The 20,287-nt window shown below is 42.1% G+C and overlaps 1 protein-coding gene across 1 annotated transcript; it reads right to left on the bottom strand.

Annotated features, from left to right (window-relative positions):
- Nucleotides 1-244: 244 nt before the first annotated feature.
- LOC129711155 (unconventional myosin-Vb-like) lies at nt 245-17,334 on the bottom strand. Its single transcript, XM_055658606.1, has 4 exons — nt 16,013-17,334; nt 11,456-11,683; nt 6,799-6,896; nt 245-1,098 (listed from the first exon to the last, which is right to left on the bottom strand). The coding sequence occupies exons 1-4, from the start codon at nt 16,211-16,213 to the stop codon at nt 786-788; spliced, it is 840 nt and encodes a 279-aa protein (XP_055514581.1). The 5' UTR covers nt 16,214-17,334; the 3' UTR covers nt 245-785.
- Nucleotides 17,335-20,287: the final 2,953 nt, after the last annotated feature.

The following is a 20,287-nucleotide window of genomic DNA, read 5'->3' as shown; positions in this document are numbered from 1 at the left end:
TCTACCACCCACCAAATGGAGGTCAGGGCCTGGCAGACATTGACGCAGAGACAACCTGGCTGCTCAACACCCGGCTTGATATCTAACTATTCCTTTGGTTTATGTTTCATTCGCAAGAAGAAGGCTACTGCAAATTGTCCCTAGTGTGTAGGATAGAACTAGTGTACAGGGAATGTTAGTCGGTGTAGACCCTGTATCTACGCTCTACAAACTAGACACTGCTCAATGGACTAGAGCATCTGTAGGTCCTGGTCAAAAAAACAAGGGTTGATTGGGACAATGGGGAAGAATACCGAAGAGATGGATGACTGGAAGGAACTGTGTGGGAACACACTGTTCTTCATCCACAAGGAGGGCAAATTCAATTTAAATTCTGAAGCCCAGCTGATGTTGGCCAGAAACAAAATTAAATTCAGATTTCAAACTGCACTGGGAACCTGATCTCAAGAGTCATGTAGGGTTATTTAAAAAAACTCTTCCCTTGACAGGCACAACAAATTGGACAATCCAAGCTCCTACCAATACCATCAATTTTGATATGCCATCAGAAAACATCTTTTATGTCCACTATTTATTGCAATGAATAAGAAAGGCGCAATTGCCTTCGAAGCAACCGCCACATTCTGGACAGGCACATGGACATGCGGGGAATGGGTCATATGCAGGTAGATGAGATTAGTTGGCCATGGCATCATGTTCAACACAGAAGTTGTGGCCAAAGGGCCTGTTTCTGTGCTGTACTGTTTTACGATCCCTGCTCAACCCTAGGGACTGGTGCATCACTTTCACATACATCTCATTTGGTGATGGGGCAAAGAGATATCTGGTTCTGATATTGTCCAACATGCAACCACCTCCAGAGGAACAAACGTGAATAGAAGGGGAAGTTGTTGCATTACCAAATTTTCACTGGCTAGTCTCACAATTTCCTGCCGTAAACCACCGTCCAAACCGTCCACCAGCGCAGCTTCCCGTGACCGAGCAAACCAGTGGCGCCGCTTCTCAAACTTCTCGCCAGACTCTCTGGCTTCACGTTGGAAAACCTCCATTTCCTTCAAACGTCGATCCTTCTCTTCCTGTAACTGGTCCAGGAGAAGTCTGAGTAGGTAGAGAGAATGGAAACACAACTTTAGCTATAGAGTTGTCAACTTTAGAGGTACAGCATGGAAACAGGCCCTTCGGCCCACCGAGTCCACACCGACCAATGATCACCCCATACACTTGCACTGTCCTACACACTAGGGACAATTTACAGAAGCCATTTAACCGACGAATCTGCGGGTCTTGAGTGTGAAAGGAAACCGGAGGATATAGTTGATTAACAGACTATCGCAACGTTTAAGACAAGCTCAGGTTTAGAGGGATATGGGACAAATGCGGGCAGGTGGGGCTAGTGTAGATGGGGCATGTTGGTCAATGTGGGAGAATTGGGCCGAAGGGACTGTTTCCACACTTTGACTCTCTAAAACTCATGTGGTCACAGGGAGAAGGTACAAACTCCATACAGACACCCGTAGTCAGGATCAAACCCAGGTCTCTGGTGCTGTAAGGCAGCAACTCTATTGCTGTGCCACACTGCTGCCTACTGATCAAGACCACCTGACCTACTCCAAGGCTTTTGAAGGAAGGGACAGAAGGTGACAGATGCTAGTGGAAAAATAAAGCTACCCAGTAGATGGGATGCTAGCTGTATGAGGACAGGGTATAAGACAATGGCATCATTTGGGCACAGTTAGGTTTCATAACAGTGGGCAGCAAAAGTGGGAGAAAAGTTATTTTTTAAATCAAGAAGCTTCACGTCCGAGAAGAACAATTTACAATATTTACTTTCTTACAACATAGAACAGTGCAGCACGGGAACAGGCTCCTTGGCCCACAATATCCGTGCCGAACACGTCATGATTCATATCTATTTTAGTTTTAATTTGAGGAATAAAGCATGGAAACAGGTCCTTCAGTCCACTCCAACCATCGATCACCCGTTCATACTAGTTCTACGTAATCCTACTTTTATATCCACTCCTTGCATACTAGGAGCAATTTACAGAGACTGAACATCAAAAAAAAAAAGCTGCACATCTTTGGATGTTTTGGGAGGAAACTGGAGCAGTCACAGGAAGAAAATGCAAACTCCACACAGACAGTACCAGAAGTCGGCATTGAACCTGGGTTGCTGGCACTGCAAGGCTGTGGCTCGACCAGCTGTGCCACTATGTAATGTACAATTGTAGTTTAGGATTTACACAGGATTGCATATTGTGTTACTGGTTAAGACTGATCACTGGTTAAGACTGTGAAACACATTTTGTACTTGGACTGTTTACTGCAAAGAAAAAGGAAACCAATGCCTCGAATTTCATCAGAATGGAAACTTAAGAGCCTGTCCCACTTGGGCGACCTAATTCGAGAGTTTAGAAGAGTTTGAAAAAAAAAAAAAAAGACATGTTGAAGACCTCCTTCGACTATGTAGAAGACCAACTTCGACTAGCTACCGGAAAATTGGACACTGAATATGGAGTGTGAAAACAGCCTCCTTCGATCTCCTTTTACCTCCCTTCGACTATGATGAAGACTATCTATGACCACCTTCGACTACCCTTGATTACCTACGACTAACATGCCGACCTACTACGACTAAACCTACGAGTAAAAAAAGTATCGATTTTTTCCATGGCGACCTTTTTTACACGTGGGCATTTTTTAACATATTGAAAAAAACGCCGCGACCTAGCTGAGGCCTCGAGTACGCGGAGACTACTCTCGAGCATGAAGGAGAGTTATGAAGACCTCCTACGACCTCGTGTTGACCATGCTGCGAGTATGAGTCGAGGGCAAACTCACCAGAACTCGCGGATTAGGTCGCCCAAGTGGGACAGGCCCTTTAGGCTCCAAACTGGTGACAAGGCAGATCAGGAAGCATCTAATGGCTGCCTGATCAGTCTTAATGTCCCTTGCCCTCTATTCCACTAACCCCTTTACAAGCAGTAGACAGCTGTCAGAAAGTAATTCCTTCCCATATAGCAAAGGGCGAGTTGTGGGGACCATACAGAGGCTTCCTTCATCAGGAACAAGTGCCTTTAAAAATACGAACAAGAACATTCCTGGAAATAAAAGCGCTGAGTTCTCAGGCGTACACAGAGTACGACATTCGTGTAAATCACACCAGGGGCCAGAGCTTTCTTGTGACGAACAAGGCATATTTATGGCAATTGGAACAGATGGTCCTGGCAGTTGCACCGTAAAGCATCTACAAGAAGCCTGGCATGATACAAATCGCACTGCAGCACATTAACAAACTGCAGAAGCAGCACGTCAAAAAAGGAAATTGGATGCACAAGTCACACTAAAAGAACAAACAATACCTTAATGCAACGATAGCCAAATACTTGCGAGCTTAATGAAACTGTGTGTGTGTGTCACTTTACGCAAGCTTTTTCAACCAACCTTGTGTTTCAAAATAGCCGATCGCTTGAAAGATACAGCATTGAAATGGGCCCCTCGGCCCACTGGGGAAGAACACAAGAGGCTGGAGTAACTCAGCTGGTCAAGCAGCATCTCTGGAGATCCTGCCTGTCCCACTGTTTTATCCGGCCTTGTGTGTCGGTCTTCGGTTTAAACCAGCATATGCAGTTTCCCTACACTATCGGCCCACCAAGTCCAGGCTGCCCATCAGTCACCCATCCACACTAGTTCTACATTACCCCACTTTCTCATCCACTAGGGGCAATGTACTGAGGCCAGTTAACCTGCAAACCCGCACGGCTTTGGGATGTGGGAGGAAAGAGGAGTATCCAGAAGAAACCCACGTTGTCTCAAGGATGAACCCCACGCATGGGAAAGGTGTACATGAGTTGATCGTGCAGACCCTGCTGTTGTTAGCCACGTACAAATTAAATTCTATGATTATAATCAGAATTCCTCTACGGTCTGCAGAATCCAAACCAGAGGGGGAGAGTTGTATCCTTCTAACCAAACAGAACCCTCAAAAAGCAAAACACAATGTCCCTGGCAATGATCCAGAATGCTTCAAGCACATTCCAGCTTGAAGATGCTCAAAGTGAAAGATGTGCAGGCTTTGGAGAAGGTGCAGAAGAAGTTTAGCAGAATGCTGCCTGGTTTACGTGGCATTAGCTACAAGCAGAGGCTGGACAAACCATGATTAATTTCTCCAGAGCATTGGAGGCTGAGGGGAGATTGGATAGAAAAGTAAAATGATGAAGGGCTTAGATGGGGTAGACAGTCTGAACCTTTTTTCCCACAGGATGAAAATATTTTTTTTAAAAACCAAGAGGGCATAGTTAAGGTAAGAGGGGCAAAAGTTTAAACCAAATGTGCAGGGGAAGGTTTTTTTTTTTTGGTTTTTTTTTTAAACAGTGGTGGGTGCCTGGAATGTGCTGCTGGAGGTAATGGTGGAGGCAGATAAAACAGTGACATTTGAGAGATTTTTTAGATAGGCACAGGCAGAGATTAGTTTATCTTGGCATCATCTTCAGCACGGAAACTGTGGGCCTGTTTCTGTGCTTTCGCCCCTTATTCCTTGATTCTGTTAGCCCCGAGTGCTATATCCAACTCTCTCGAAAACATCCAGTGAATTGGTCTCCACTGCCTTCTGTGGCAGAGAATTCCACAGATTTACAACTCTCTGGGTGAAAAAGATTTTCCTCATCTCAGTCCTAAATGGCCTATCTCTTATTCTTAAACTGTGACCCCATGTTCTGGACTCCCCCAACATTGGGAACACGTTTCCTGCATCAGTAGCCCGGAGTTGGCCTTCAAATGCCCCTTTGAACTGGGGAAAGAGAGAGAAGAAAACTCCTATACAACCTCATCGGAAGGTCGGTACAGCACTCTCAAGGTACGTGGATACTGAAGAGATGAGTCCTGGGTTGGATCAGCCACAATTGTGTTGGAGAAAGGCAGTTTTAAAGGTGACAACATCCTCCCCTCATTATCTTATGCCATGTTCTTAACACTACATTGCACTTTTTCCCTCCCTTCTCTGCTTAAGGAACATTCTGAAGTTTGCACATATTTATTTTTAAATGCACTGGGGTGGGACAGTGGCTCAGCGGTAGAGTTGCTGCCTTACAGCAGAGACCCGGGTTCAATCCCGACTATAGGTGATGTCTGTACGGAGTTTACAAGTTCTCCCCGTGACCATGTGGGTTTCCTCCCAAGTTCCAAAAAACATGGAGGTTTGTAGGTTAATTGGGTTCTGTAAATCGCAAATAATCCCTGCTCCATAGGAGAGCGTTAGTGTACAGGGTAGTCTCTGGTCAGCACGGACTCTGTAGTTCAATGGGTCAATTTCCGCACTGTATCTCTAAAGTATAAATTCTACAATTTTAGAAAGAAAATCAATTGCAATTCCCCAAAAGTTGTACTTTTTCCTATTACAGATCTCTTGTACACAATCTCTTTCCCCCAGTTAATGTATTCTATTTAGTCAACTGCCAGAAAACCAGAGAGTGTGGGTGGCTGAGTGGGTGATGCATTCACACCATCAGCATGTGAAAATTAGCAGGCAGGAAAGCAAGCTCTGCTTCCCCAGCTCCTCATAAACCTGACTACCGAGCAGAGATGGTCTAGAAATATTTATGTAGAGAGAAAGGCAGTTTATTCTGGGTCTAGGGATAAATAAAATCTAAATTCACTAAACAATCAGAATGGATCTTAAAAATTGTAAATTAGTGTACGTTTAAATCAATGTCAAATCAAAGACGGAACCTGGGAAATGCAGACAGAATTAAGAATAGGACAAAAATAGGGAAATACATTATCAATAAACATCAAGGTCTGCAGTGATTTGGCCAGCAGTTGACTGGGGATACTAAGGGTGGCACTACATGTAGAGCTGCCACCTCAGCAACCGAGATTGATCCCAACCTCGGGTGCTGTTGGTGAGGAGTTTGCATGCTCACCCTGTGACACCACGGGTTTTCTCCAGCTGCTCGGGTTTCCTCCCACATTCCAAAGGCGTGTGAGTTTCTAGGTTAATTGGTTTCTATAAATTGTCCCTAGTGCATAGAAGTGGAGGAGAAAATGGGATAACAGAACTCGTGCGAACAGGTGATCACGGGACGAAGGGCCTGCTTCCACCCAGTGTCTTTCAACTAAAGGGACACAGCGGCAGAACTTGTGTATCTTCAGCACTGAAAGCGCCTTCACATGTTATGAATTTCCAGTTGGTTTTGCCTTTCAAAAACATTTTACTTTGATCAATCAACTCCTCTGGTGCAAGCGTAACCTGCCACAGTTTCCTTGTTGCCCCATCCAGGTGTAAATTTGTACCAGCCACCTCAACTGTTGTGGAGAGCTTTGCTTCGAAGAGCTTTGCAAATTTGGTTTAGGTTTATTACTATCACTTGCACAGAGGTCCATTGAAAGGCTTTGTTTTGATGTTATCCAATCCGATCAGATAATACTATATACAAATATAATCAAACCAAACTCAATTGTAGTACACAGAGCAAAGAGGAAGATAGAGTACAGAATACCCACTCTCAGCATTGTTGCATATCAGTTCCAAAGACCAATTCCAATGTCCACAATGGGTTAAATTGGACAGGACCCTAGCTTATGGTAGGACGTTTAGCAAATAGAAAAAACACACCGAGCTATTCCCTTCAATTTTGCTGGTTCACCAGTTTCAGGCTCCGTGTAATTGCCCTTCCCACTCAGTCTACGATCTCCAAACACCAACAGCAAACTCAGCAAAAAGAAAAACAATATCCAACTATAGAACAACCCGACCATACAAAAGTAGGAATGCAGCTCGCCAAGTTGTTGTTTACTTACTTGTTGGCCACACGGACAGCATCGTACGCACATCGCAAATCATCGGCCGACATTTTATTTCCATCTTTAGGTAATGCAGACATGTCCACCATAGAAGCCTGCAAGTGGGAAATAGCCCATAAATTAGAGAACTTGTAGACAACTACTCATTCTCATTCGACAACAGTTCCAGCTGATTTCCCCCAAACACAAGGAAATTACATTTTCTGGAGTTGTTAAACACAGAATGAACACATTATGCCAACATTCTTCTGGATTATCTTAGGCTCTCCCAAGTTCTCAGACCACAACTCCAAAGTATCAGTCTAGAATTCAGCTGGGTGGACAAGGATAGTGCTTTCAAATACTTTGGTTAGAGCAACTATATTAAACAAGGTTCCAACAAACTTTATGTTGAAAATACAGTTAAAATGTCATCAGGCCCAAATATTACTTAATAACTTTAAATGTTAAGCACTAGGTATAACAGTAATGGATAAAGCCCAAGGACAAATGGAATTAGCATTGACTGGTTGAGGGTTTCTTTGATGACAGCCTATGAGGAAAGTGTTGGCTTTGTCTGCCTGGGTTTCAGCAACTAAGTTACAGAGATAGGTTGAACAAGTTAGGGCTTTATTCTTTGGAGCGCAGAAGGTTAAGGGGGGACTTGATAGAGGTCTTTAAAATGATGAGAGGGATAGACAGAGTTGACGTGGATAAGCTTTTTCCACTGAGAGTAGGGAAGATTCAAACAAGGGGACTTGACTTGAGAATTAAGGGACAGAAGTTTAGGGGTAACATGAGGGGGAACTTCTTTACTCAGAGAGTGGTGGCTGTGTGGAATGAGTTTCCAGTGAAGGTGGTGGATGGGACTAGGGGAGAATGAGTGTTCGGCACTGACTAGAAGGGTCGAGATGGTCTGTTTCCGTGCTGTAATTGTTATATGGTTTGTCCCACCATGGTTTTCGTATATCACCAACACTTGTAACAAGATAGTTCTAAACTGTTTTTTATTGTGCTATTAAAGCAAATCATCCCATACAAGAGGACATCAGGTAGTGCAAAAGAGAAAGGAAACAATGTGCAGAATAGTCACACCTGTATTGAGAAATTGCAGAAAAAAGTGCAAGGCCACAAAGGGGTAGATCAAAAGATCAATAATTCATCTCATAAGATCATGATCATGGGATTGGAGCAGAAACAGGCTATTCACCCCATCAAGTCTACTCTGCCATTTAATCAAGGCTGATCTATGTCTCCCTCCTAACCCCATTCTCCTGCCTTCTCCCCATAACCTCTGACACCTGTACTGATCAAGAATTTATCCATCTCTGCCTTAAATATATCCACTGACTTTGCCTCTGCAGCCTTCTGTGGCAAAGAATTTCACAGTTTCACCTCCCTCTGACTAAAGAAATTAGGTTATGACCTCTAGTCCTAGACCCTCCCATTAGTGGAATCATCCTCTCCACATCCACTCCATCCAAGCCTTTCACTATTCTGTACGTTTCAATGAGGTCCCCCCTCATTCTTCTAAACTACAGCGAGTACAGGCCCAGTGCCATCAAACCCTCATCATCGTTAACCTACGGGGTCGGGGAAGTGGTGTAGGTCGGTTTGTGTAATGGACTGGGCCGTGTTCACAACTCCCTGCATTTTCCCCTCTTCCCAGCGTTGGGCAGAGGAGTTGCCATGCATGGCCGTGATGCATCTCAGTAGGATGCTCTCGACGATGCTTCTGTAGAAATTGCAAAGAGTCATTGGAGGCATGTTGAATCTCCTCAGCTAAGATTCTAACACTCCAATGGATGCAAAGGTGTCATGCTCTGGACCAACTGTTTCTACACTTATCATTGTTATCATCTTTGTACCACTGCTAGCTAGCAGGCTTATGTTAGCAGAGCAACTAATGCAGTAAGGCCAGTGGTGAACAGATTAACGTCCATATAAATAGTCTTTCCCTTTGTGATTTTACAAGCTGTCAATGTTTGCAGTTTGCATGTTGTATTAATCCCTATTCAAGCATACCGTCAGGAAACCTTGACAATTTCCAAGGTTTATAGGTTACAAACAAAGCACAATTAACTCAGAAGTTTGCCCAAGGTGGCATAAATACGCCACAATCCTCAGTCATACAGCACAAATAGGCTCTTCAGCCCAACAAGCTGCCCCCATCCAAGCGAGTCCCTTTGCCCACATTTGGCCCATATCCTTCTGAAACTTTCCTCTCCATGTACCCATCAAATGCCTATTAAATATGGTTGTACCCATCTTAACTACCTCCTCTGGTTCCATATATGCACCACTCTGTGGTGGAAAAAGTTGTCCGTCAGGATCCTATTAAATTTTTCTCTCTCACCTCAATGCCCAGTTCCAATGTTGTTCATCTCATCAGTATTCAGGAATTGTCAGAGCCTCTTCCTCAAAAAAAAGGGATGAGTCAGACTCTCAAATATTCTCTATAGGGTAAATAATGAAATTCTTCCCGATGGCAAAGCTGGATTTGAAGTTTAGTTGCAGAGAAAGTTACTTTGTATAGAATCTAAACTTTGCTGGCAAGGTCAGCATTTACTACCACCCACGCAGGCCCTTAGACTAGAATGTCAGAGGCATGAGTAACAAGTTTGCAGATGACACTAAAGTAGGTTTTACCAAAGACTGAAGAGAACTATCAAAAATTACAACAGGATCTTGATCGGTTGGGCAAATAAGGCGAGGAATGGCTAATGGAGTCAAGTGTGAGGTATTGGGAAGTCAAACCAGGGCAACATCTTCACAGTGAATGCAGGGCTCTGGGGAGTGTTGTAGATTAGCGGGATCTAGAAGTATAGGTCACAAGTAGACAGGGTGGTTAAAAAAGGCTTTTGGTACATTGGCCTTCATCAGTCTGGGTAAATGAGTACAGAAGTTATGTTACAGCTGTACATAAATTAATTAATGTACAAGTGGCCACATTTAGAGGATTGTGTTCAGTTTAATCACCTGCTGGGGGAAGGATGCTGTTGCCTAAGACTTTGCCTCCATCACAGTGAGGATGTGCTTGGTGAACTCACTGTGGTGGATGTTTAATTTGTGTTTATTGTATGTTTTGTTTTTATTGGTTCTGCAGGCAACATAATTTTGTTCAGGCCGAAAGGTCTGAATGACAATAAAGGAATCTAAAATGGGAAGAGTGCAGCGAAGGTTTACAAGGATGTTGCCAGGACTTGAGGGACTGACTAAAAGGGAGAGAGTGGACAAGCTAGGACTTTATTGCGTATCTGGCTGCACACATTTTACATTCCCCCATTCTCTACACATCAATATATCAATCCAAAGTCACACAAATGCCACTATCGTGTCGACTTCAATCACCATCCCCAGGCACCATTCCAGGCACTCACCACCCAAAATGTTGCCCCACACATCTCCTTTAAACTTTGCCCCTCTTTCCTTAAAGCCATGCCCTCTAGGATTTGATCGTTTCCATCCTGAGTGAAGGCCATGCCTATCTACACCTCCATTCTACAGCTGTATATACTTCCATCAGGGCTCCTGTACCCATCCAATAGTATCAGCCTCAACTACCTTCTCTGCAGCTCATCCCATGTACTCACCACCTTCTGAACAAGGTGCCCCTCAGATTCCCATTAATCTTTCCCCTTAAACCCATGTCTGCTGGTTCTTGATTTCCCTATTCTGGGTAAAAGGCTGTACATCCACTATTTCCCTCAAGATCTCATGCACCTGATGCTACATGATCATCCCTCCACCTCTACAATGAGAACCTTCCACCATCACCCTCTACTTCCTTCCACAAAACCAATTTCCAATCCAGTCAGCTGGACCTCTCTTGGTCCCATGCGATCTAACCTTCCAGAGCAGCCTACCATGTGGAACATTATCAAATCCCTTGTTGAAATCCATAGGGACAATGTGTACAGCTCTGCCTTTGTCAACCTTTTGATTACATTTTCAAAGAATTCAGATTCGTGAGACATGATCTCCCATTTACCAAACCTTGCTGACAATCCCTAATCTGCTCCTGCCTATTGAAATGCAATCTTATCCCTCCAAATACTCTACAGTGCCTTGCCCACCACAGATGTTAGGCTCGCTGGTCAATAGTTCCCAGGCTCTTCCTTGCAGCCTTAAATAGAGGCACAACATTAGTCACCCTCCAGCCTTCCAACACCTCCCCCATGTCTAATGATGATTCATATATTTCAGCCAGGGCACCAGCAATTTATTCTCCACCTTTCTACAGTGTGCTTGGATATATCTGATAAGGCCCGGGAGATTTGTCTACCTTCATGCGCCCTAGGGCATTCAGCACTTCCTCGACCAGAATACTGACCACCCTCAAGACACTTCCAACAGACCATCCCAAGTTCATCCAGTCTTTATCCGCAGTAACAACAGGAGAAATATGCATTGTGGACCTTGCCCATCTCCTGTAACTCTACACAATGACCACATTTGTTTCTGAGCGATGGCCATTCTCTCTGGTTACCCTCTTTTCCTTAATGCATTTATAAAATCTGGATTTTCTGTAATATTATCTCCCAGGGCTACCTCCTGCCCCATTGACTTCCTTCTGGAGTATGCCATTCTTAATATACAAAAGCAACTGCAGAAGTTAAAGTAAATCACAAGACATACACAAAAGATGAATTACTAATTGGGTAGAGCCCTTTACCTTATTTTTCATTGCCTCGATCTTCTTCTCTGCTGTAAGGAGTTGAGATTTAAACCAAATCTGTTGCTCTTTAAGAATTTCCACTTCTTCAGTGGCTGCTTCAAGCTGGTTCAGTAAATGACAGCTGGCACTGTTTTGTTCACTGGAGCCATTTGCAGAATTGCTGACATTTCTTTGCTGGTTGAGCTCTTCCTTTAGTATCTTGTTCCCATTTTCAGGCTCTTGATACTAGCAAAAATAATAAGACATCAGGGTTAGAGGATATTTACTCTACACTAAAGATTTAAAACCAGAAGGTTTGTTAGTTTATTTCAACAAATTGTCAGTTGTCAAGGGGATTCTACTTAGGCCTTCATTGGTAAGCGGAGGTACATTTTAAAACAGTGGCAGGTTATATACATTGATTCATCCCCTCCAGAAGGCATTTGAAAGTGGTGCACAAGCCAATTTCTATTAATTCAAAGCACGCTACAGGGAAATAACATTTATTTTTGTTTAGGTCAAAAAAGGGTTTCGACCCGAAACGTTGCCTACCCAACATTTATTATTCTTGCCTTGAATTAATTTGATTCACGAGTTTTTAAAAAAGCACATTAGTACAGAATGCAAAATTTCAGCAATAAAATACAGAATTGATGGTGCAAAGAGAATTCCAGTCCCTGTACAAGGAGAGGCTGAATGAGAGTGGCCACGTTTTCTGCTCTTCTCTCGAAATGGCAGGACTAAAAATAAACTCATGGTCACTGGGAACGTGCTGCTGTGCCAGATGTTTCTTAGATGAGCATAGCCCCACTTCCAGATGTCAAAATGCTGAGACCGCTTTGAGGCACTGGATTCAGAACACATGGAACCAGAGGACAGACAACCCACTGGCAATGCAACGAAAGCACTGACTAACAAGATCAATTTTGGTGGACGCAAACACTGCCCAACAGTTTTCTTGGTGCACATAGCCAAAGAACTATATTCTGCACACCTTTTGTTCTGTTTGACCAAGTTCGGATGGATTCAGAACACATGTGTAGTACTGACAGACAAACCGATTAGATGTTAGCCATGCAAAAAAGAAAAAAATTTCTCTGTTGGACGCAAACACTGCCCAACAGACATTGGTGCACCACAAAGAACTATATTCTGCACACCTTTGTTCTGTCGACCAAGTTCGGATTGATTGTATCCATGGTGTAGTACTGCAAACTCTTAGATAAACATGCAAAAACAAAAAAAATGTCGACACATTGAATTGCAGTTGCTTGGTTTACAAAAAAAAAGGATCACAAAGTGCTGAAGTTCTTCAGCGGGGTCAGGCAAGCATCTCTGGAGAAACATGTGGGTGATGTTTTGGGTCAGGGACCTTCCTTCAGACTGTAAATTTGGCGTCAGTCGCAAGAAAGTTCCATTAAGACCAGGTCCAGCCTCCAAAAACGTGTCACCTTCCATGTTCTCCAGAGATTATGCCTGACATGTTGAGGTACTCCAGCACCTTGCCTCCTTTAAAATAAAACTGTACCTCTGAACGAGTGTCAATAATAAACTTGAATCCAAGTTAACTTATTCCACACTAATGCAAAGGCAAAGTAATCAAACGATCGACTGATTTCTGGTTTATTTTCAAGGGACAGAAAGCCAGCAGAGTCACCTATTCTGCTGGTGAACGCATTAATCCGGCTCCACTTACTGAGGGCTGTGTCACAGCTGCCAGATGTTGGAGAGCTCTGAAAGAACCATCCAGCTGTAATTCTGGCTCAAGATTTTTTAAACTCTCCATTAACCATCCATATTGCTGGGAACATCCCACAGCCATCACTCTCAACTCAGTAGCAATGTTACAAAATTTTGAGATTTAAAATAAAATCTGTAATTTTATCTGTAAGTATCCCATCAGATAAAAGCATAAAAAAGAAGTTTAATTTGACACCTAATTCACTTTCATATCTCAAGTATTTAAAAAGTTATGGCCATTTTCATACTCGGAAATTAGCATCTTGTTCCCTATTGATTTTCTATGGACATAACAAAAAAAGCTGTGATCGTACATGCTGTCAAAAGGCCATAACTTTCTTAAAAATTAAGAGAACTGAATTAAATTTTCAGTTATCGTAGATTGAACCATTCTGAAACAAAAATATAAAATAATCTTACTTTGACTGAAATTAAACCAATAAAAGTTACCCAAAGGTATAATTTAAAACTTCAATTACTAGATTCTAACTTCAATCTACCTCCATTCTTCTTTGCCCAAAATTCTAATTTATTAGATTAAACTACCAATGACATAATTATTCTTTAAATATACATATTTTTATGTAGTGTCCAAATAATATCATAAATAATTCTCAATAAAACATGATTTTTAAATCTCATTTACATTAATTTATAGGCCAATGGAATGGAAGGAATTTAGTGTTCAATTGCTGTAAATTAAAGTCCATTTTTAAATCAGCTTTCGTCAAGTGGCGGTTCCTGTTGAACGCGCTGGGTTTTGATACGTTCACATTGCGGTAAGATTTGTGCCCTCCAAATGCCCAGAAAAAAATACACCCACCCGGGCGGGATATAAACCATAAACAGCCCAAAATTAGCTACTCGCAATAGTAACTTTGTTATAAAGGGTTCCAAGGAAGCCCTTTTTTTTGTAAAATAAGGGTTCGACATATAAAACCTGGGGCTTTACCTGGTTTTAAGGTAAAAACAAAGGGACATGCCTTTAAACTACTCCCCTACTGTATGCAACGCCATAAAAACCCCCCTGGGGCTGCGTCTTTCAGGTCGCGCGGTTTAGAGAGTGACATTTTTGAAACTACTAGTACAAACTATTATACAACGCCATAAAAACTAATATTACCTTTTGCGACGGGGTCTTTCAGCGATTTTTCGTTAATGATTTACTAGGCTGAACATTTTCGATTGCAACAGCCTAGTAAAAATCGCATTTTAAACCCGCCCCCTCTAAACAGCGCCAAAATCGCGCACACGGGCTGGGACAGATTCTCAACGACGATTCAGGTAGGTTTTGCAACATACCTAAACTCAGAACACAAATAATGCAGCATCATCTGCATTTAACCAATTTGGTCTCGCCCTATCCCCTAGTCCTATCCATAAAATCCCCCAACAATCTCTCAGCAATATTAATCTTGTTTTCATTCATCAATAAAACACAAAGTGCTGGAGGAATCCAATGGGTCCGGCAGCATCTGCGGAGGCGATGGACAGACGATATTTCAATGTGGGACCCCTCTTCAGACCCTTGCCCAGTTCTGTCAAAGGTCTTGGACCAGAAATGTCAATGCTGCTTATCTTTCCGCAGATGCTGTCTGACCTACCGAGTGTTTCCAACATCTTCTATTTTTATTCCTGCTAGGACATGCCACTCGCTAATCACATCCCAGAGATCGGGGGACAAACATCTAGCACTGTGGTGGTGAACTTTGATGACTGGTGGGCTTTTGAGATGGCAGCGGAGACAGTCCTCAATGTTCAACAGATAGCAAAGGACTTCCCATTGCTTTGCTGGCTGTCAAAGCAGCCAATCTTCTAAATATCTATAAATATCGAGCATTCAGAAACACGTGAACGATTTGCAAACTTTTAAATTAGAACATAAAATCAGCTAAACAGACAGAAAATCCCACACCATTGCAAGTCAAAATGCAATTAAACATTCCGATTTACCACCCCAAAAAATGTAACCTTCCTGAACAACTGTTTAGGTTGACCGAATTTGCCTCCTTACCGTGAAGGGAGTCACTTTACAGTCCTTCACATGAAGCAGTGTTGGACACTGCCCAGTCCATCACATGTGGTGACATCCCCACCATCAAAATGATCAATAGGAGGCGCTGTGTCAAAAAGACAGCGACCCACAACACCCTGGCCACACTCTCATATCACTCCTACCATTCAGAAGGTGATACACAAGCTTGAAAATAGTGACCACCAGGTTCAAGAACAGCTCCCCAACAACCACCTTAAACACTACAAGATACTAACTCAACTATAAACTATCTTTGATGCACCAAGGACTTGAGTTCATTTTGCACTAGTATTGGGGTCATTGATTTACTTACTCAACATTACTTATGTGTATTATAACCATATAACAATTACAGCACGGAAACAGGCCATCTCAGCCCTACAAGTCCGTGCCGAACAACCTTTTTCCCTTAGTCCCACCTGCCTGCACTCATACCATAACCCTCCATTCCCTTCTCATCCATATGCCTATTTAATTTATTTTTAAATGATACCAACGAACCTGCCGCCACCACTTCCACTGGAAGCTCATTCCACACCGCTACCACTCTCTGAGTAAAGAAGTTCCCCCTCATGTTACCCCTAAACTTCTGTCCCTTAATTCTGAAGTCATGTCCTCTTGTTTGAATCTTCCATATTCTCAAAGGGAAAAGAGTTTTGGTCCATCATCAGTCCATTGACAATTAAACTCTTGATTAATTAAACCAACGGAATTTTACATCCTTTGCCAGGACTAACGCAATGCACAGAAATGGCTTCAGAATATTTCCAGTCCGCAGACAAAAACTGAAGTAAAATTACCTTCATAAAGGACATCTCATCCTTCAGGTTGTCGTATCTCTGTTCGAGACGGGAGAATTCTTTCATCAGACTCTGGTAGTGAAAGCGCTCCTGCTCAGCCTCAGCCTGCAATTGGCGACTCTTTGACGCCACCTTGAGGGCAACTTGTTCTTTGATGCACAAAACAAAAAAAGTGTTCATTCTCAGAAAAGTACAGCACATGGAATAGGCCCTTCAGCCCACAATGTCCATGCGGAACATGATGTAAAGTCAAAATAATCTCCTGTGCTGTAGGGCTGTGTGTTCTATGTTTATATTTAGTATGGAGGGGATGCGTTCAACAGAAGTTCACCCAACCTTGAATGCAACCACCACCAGACTCAGGAACAGCTTCTCCCATTATCAGGCTTATGAATGATTCTTCCATAAAGTAGGGTACCATCAGATTTACCTTCACCCCATTGTGGACATTGGCCTTGGTCTATGGAACTGATGCACGACAAAGCTAAGAAATATATTCTGCACTGCATCTTCCACTTTGCTCAACCTATTGTACTCGAGTTTGACTTGATTGTATCTACGCATCGTATATCTGATCTGTTTGGATACCAGGCAAAACAACAAACGTGACAAAATGAACCTAAACCAGTATTCTGGCAGGCGAGGAGAGACCAGTAGCAGTCATCAGGCACGTGCATAGAATTCTGATGAAAGAACTGGCAATTTATCTTAAACACAGATACTGCCCGACCTGCTGATAGTTTCCAGCATTTTTAGTTTAGTTTTCCCACATCTGCAGTCATTTGTGTTTTGTAAAGGGATCAGAGTTTATCTTTTGATTGACTATTCCACTACTAGGGCCATACAGACATTACGAGTGGCACAGTGATGCAGCTGTAAATTTGCTGCCCTCACAACAGATACCAGGGTTCGATCCAGATTATGGGTGCTGTCTATATGCAGTTTGTACATTCTCCCTTTGACACGGTTTTCTCTGGGTGCTTCAGTTTCCTCGCACTCAAAAGACATACAGGTTTGTAGGCCAATTGGCTTTGGCAAATTGGCCTTAGTGCGAGTAAGATAGTGTTAGTGTGCGTGGATCGCTGGTCAGCGCAGACTGTGCCCCGAAGGGCCTGCTTCCACACTGTATCTCTGAACTAAATAAAGGTGCAGACTAAATGCTGGTTAAAATGTACATCATTGTACACAAAGATTAAACTTCAACTAACTGACAATTTCCAATTTTACACTTAATAAGCCACTGTTTGGTGATGACTGTAGTACTATTTGATGATTATGCAAAGTTAGCATGAGAATACATAACTTTTACAAACAGATCACAATGAAGTATGAAGGAAAAAAAAAAACAAAAAAAAACTTGCTTTGACAAAAATACCTTCAATGATCTTTGTCTGCTCCAGAACTAGTTTATTAAAAGTTTCTTTTTCATCATTTAACTGACCATTTTCCTTTTCAAGAACAGCAAGTTTCTGGAAAAAATGTCATACCACAACTGAAGTAAACATAAAACATAAAATAAAATTTGATAAATAATAATTCTAGAACAATTTGGATTGACATAACCCTACAATGGTGGTTATAGCAAATTCCAAGATATTGACCCAGCAAGGATAAAAATAGTGATACGTTTCGAAGTCAGCAGGTGTGTAACATGGAAGGTACGGTGACGGTTCCAGGTGTCCACTGATCTATCACCTGGGAAGGACGATGACGCTTTCAAACTAACTCTGCTTGTCTGCTGCTAGTCACACAATTATGATAAAGTGATTCAACGATGGATCAGGGACAGTTTCTTCCCAGCTGTAATTAGGCAACTGAATCATCCCACCACAACCAGAGAGCAGAGCTGAACTGCTACCTTCCTCATTGGAAACCCTCGGACTATCTTTGATCGCACATCACTGGCTTTATCTTGCACTAAACGTTATTCCATTCATCATGTGTCTGTACACTGTGGACGGCGGAATTGCAATCATGTATCGTCTTTCTGCTGACTGGTTAGCACAAAAGCTTTTTGCTGCACCTCTGTGCATGTGACAATAAACTGAACTATTTTATAATATACTAATTTTATTAGTCACTGACAGTGAACATAGATGGTAATGGATAAAATGTCAAGCTATTCGCTTCTGCCTGAAATGTCGGAGCTCGATTCATCCAGGGTATTTCTTCGTATGCTCAATTGTGCCTTAGTCTTGCTAAACTACTTCTGAACAGTGAATGATGGTGTGGAAATGGAGTCGCATGTAGAACAGATAAAAGGTGATTACTACCATTTACAATGGATGTTGTAGCACTCAGTAGATTTTTGTAATATTCAAAATTTTTTTTTTTTTGCACTATTCAATTTTTTATTTTTTTTTACTTTTATTTTTTAACCCTGGTAGCTTGTGCTTTTAAACAGGTGAAATTGCACACAATACTTCAGATACAACTTAACGAGAATCCTATAAAGCTACAATACGACTTCCTAACTCTTACACTCAATATCCTGACTGATGAAGGCAAGCTTACCACATGCCCTCTTTACCACTCGTTCCAATTGTGTTGCTACTTTTAAAAATGGCCAAATTAATCCACAAACAGTCATTACCACAGTGCCCCGAATAGCATTAAAGCAAACCTCATTCCATTGTAAATCTTGACTTGTTCACAATATTTCTTGAACTTATAATCATTCAACATTGATGGCAGCTTTGACCAAATTTTGGCATAACCATAAAAGAGATCTAACCTGAAAAGTTATCAGTTTCCCCATCCACAGGTGCTGCCTGACCTACCGAATGGTTCCCAGCATTTTAATTTAAATATTACATTGTTTCCTCATTTAAATCATCAGTGTTGTTTTAACAGATAGGTCCCAATCACAAATCCCTCCCGTGCCCCACTAAAACTATCTGCACCCCAAAATGTCCCAGTTATTCCTACTTTGATCCATGTCAGACTTTCAATTCATGCCCAATACCCAGTCCTACAAGCTTTACATTTTACACACTAATCACTTGTGGGATTACCAAATCCAAATTCACCACTTTGTGCCATCTATTCTGCCAGTTACACCCTCAAAAACTATTATGCTTAATCAAAACAAGATTTCCCCGTCATATCTCCTTGTTGACTTTACCTAAACTTGTTAATATTTTCTAAGTGCCCCCAAACCACATCCTATATAATTGATACCTGCATTTTCTGGTGTTAAACTGGTCCATTGCTCCCAATTTGCTTTCCCATCTTTAAAGGATTACAAAGCACCTTCCAATCTATAAGAACCATCAACGCAGGCTTACCCGTCTCAATAGATTCAGTTCGTGAGAGGCTTTAATTTCGGTGTCCCTCCTGCCCTGGAGAGCTTGTTGGAGTTCCTCCTGCAGTTTTGCTGTTATCTCCTGCATTATCAGGACTTTGGTCTCTTCCTCTCTGCGGTGAATGTGTTCCATTTCATTCTTAAGACACCGCACCTCATTTTTGTGAGAAGTGGCGAGAGCAGTCATCTGTTCCACCAGCGTTTTGTTCTCCTTAGTCTAAAGTGAGAAATTGTACAAACAACTTGTTGTTACATTCGCAGACTTCATGTGTGGGGCATCAAAACTGTTATGCATCTGTCACTTTGATCATTTCATTGGTGATTCAATGTAAATTACTTGCCATTTGATGTTTACACTGTAGAAATCAAAGTAAAATGAATAAACTGCAAAGACAAGTCAATAACCAATTTAGAATCAGAGGTAAGTTGTGTAAAACCACCACTGTAAGGTTCCATATAGTGCCAGAGTCCAGTGTTTGCATTGATATGGACTGACTTTGTGTTGGAAGCCACTGCAACACAGGACAAAAGGTTTGTGGCAGGTGATAGAATATGGAGCAAATTTGAGATTGCTGTCTAGCTTATTTTCTCAATTAATATGACGACATTAATCTTTGTTATCTGCATATTGCATAAAAGATAAACGCAACGTTATGTTGTGTGTGTGTATGGCTGTCCGACACGTCTGACAAATGTTCCCCATATTATTATTGCTATTTCTAGAATCAATCATTCAATTCACTAACCCTTATTGGCATTTCAAAAAACATAGAAAATTACAGCACAGGAACAGCCCCATTGACCCACTGTGCTGAACATGTCAAGCTAAATTAATCTCATCTGCCTGCACATAATCCACATCCCTGCATATCAATGAGCCCATCTAAAAGTCACTGAAATATCTCCACCACCGCGCATTTCAAGCATCCAAAATCCTCTAAAAACTTGCACAGCTTATCTCCTTCAAACTT

The sequence above is a fragment of the Leucoraja erinacea genome, chromosome 29 (assembly GCF_028641065.1).
Source record: "Leucoraja erinacea ecotype New England chromosome 29, Leri_hhj_1, whole genome shotgun sequence".
NCBI classification, from domain to species: domain Eukaryota; kingdom Metazoa; phylum Chordata; class Chondrichthyes; order Rajiformes; family Rajidae; genus Leucoraja; species Leucoraja erinaceus.
The sequence above is the reverse complement of the archived record's forward strand: the minus strand, read 5'-3'. Positions and strand labels throughout refer to the sequence as shown.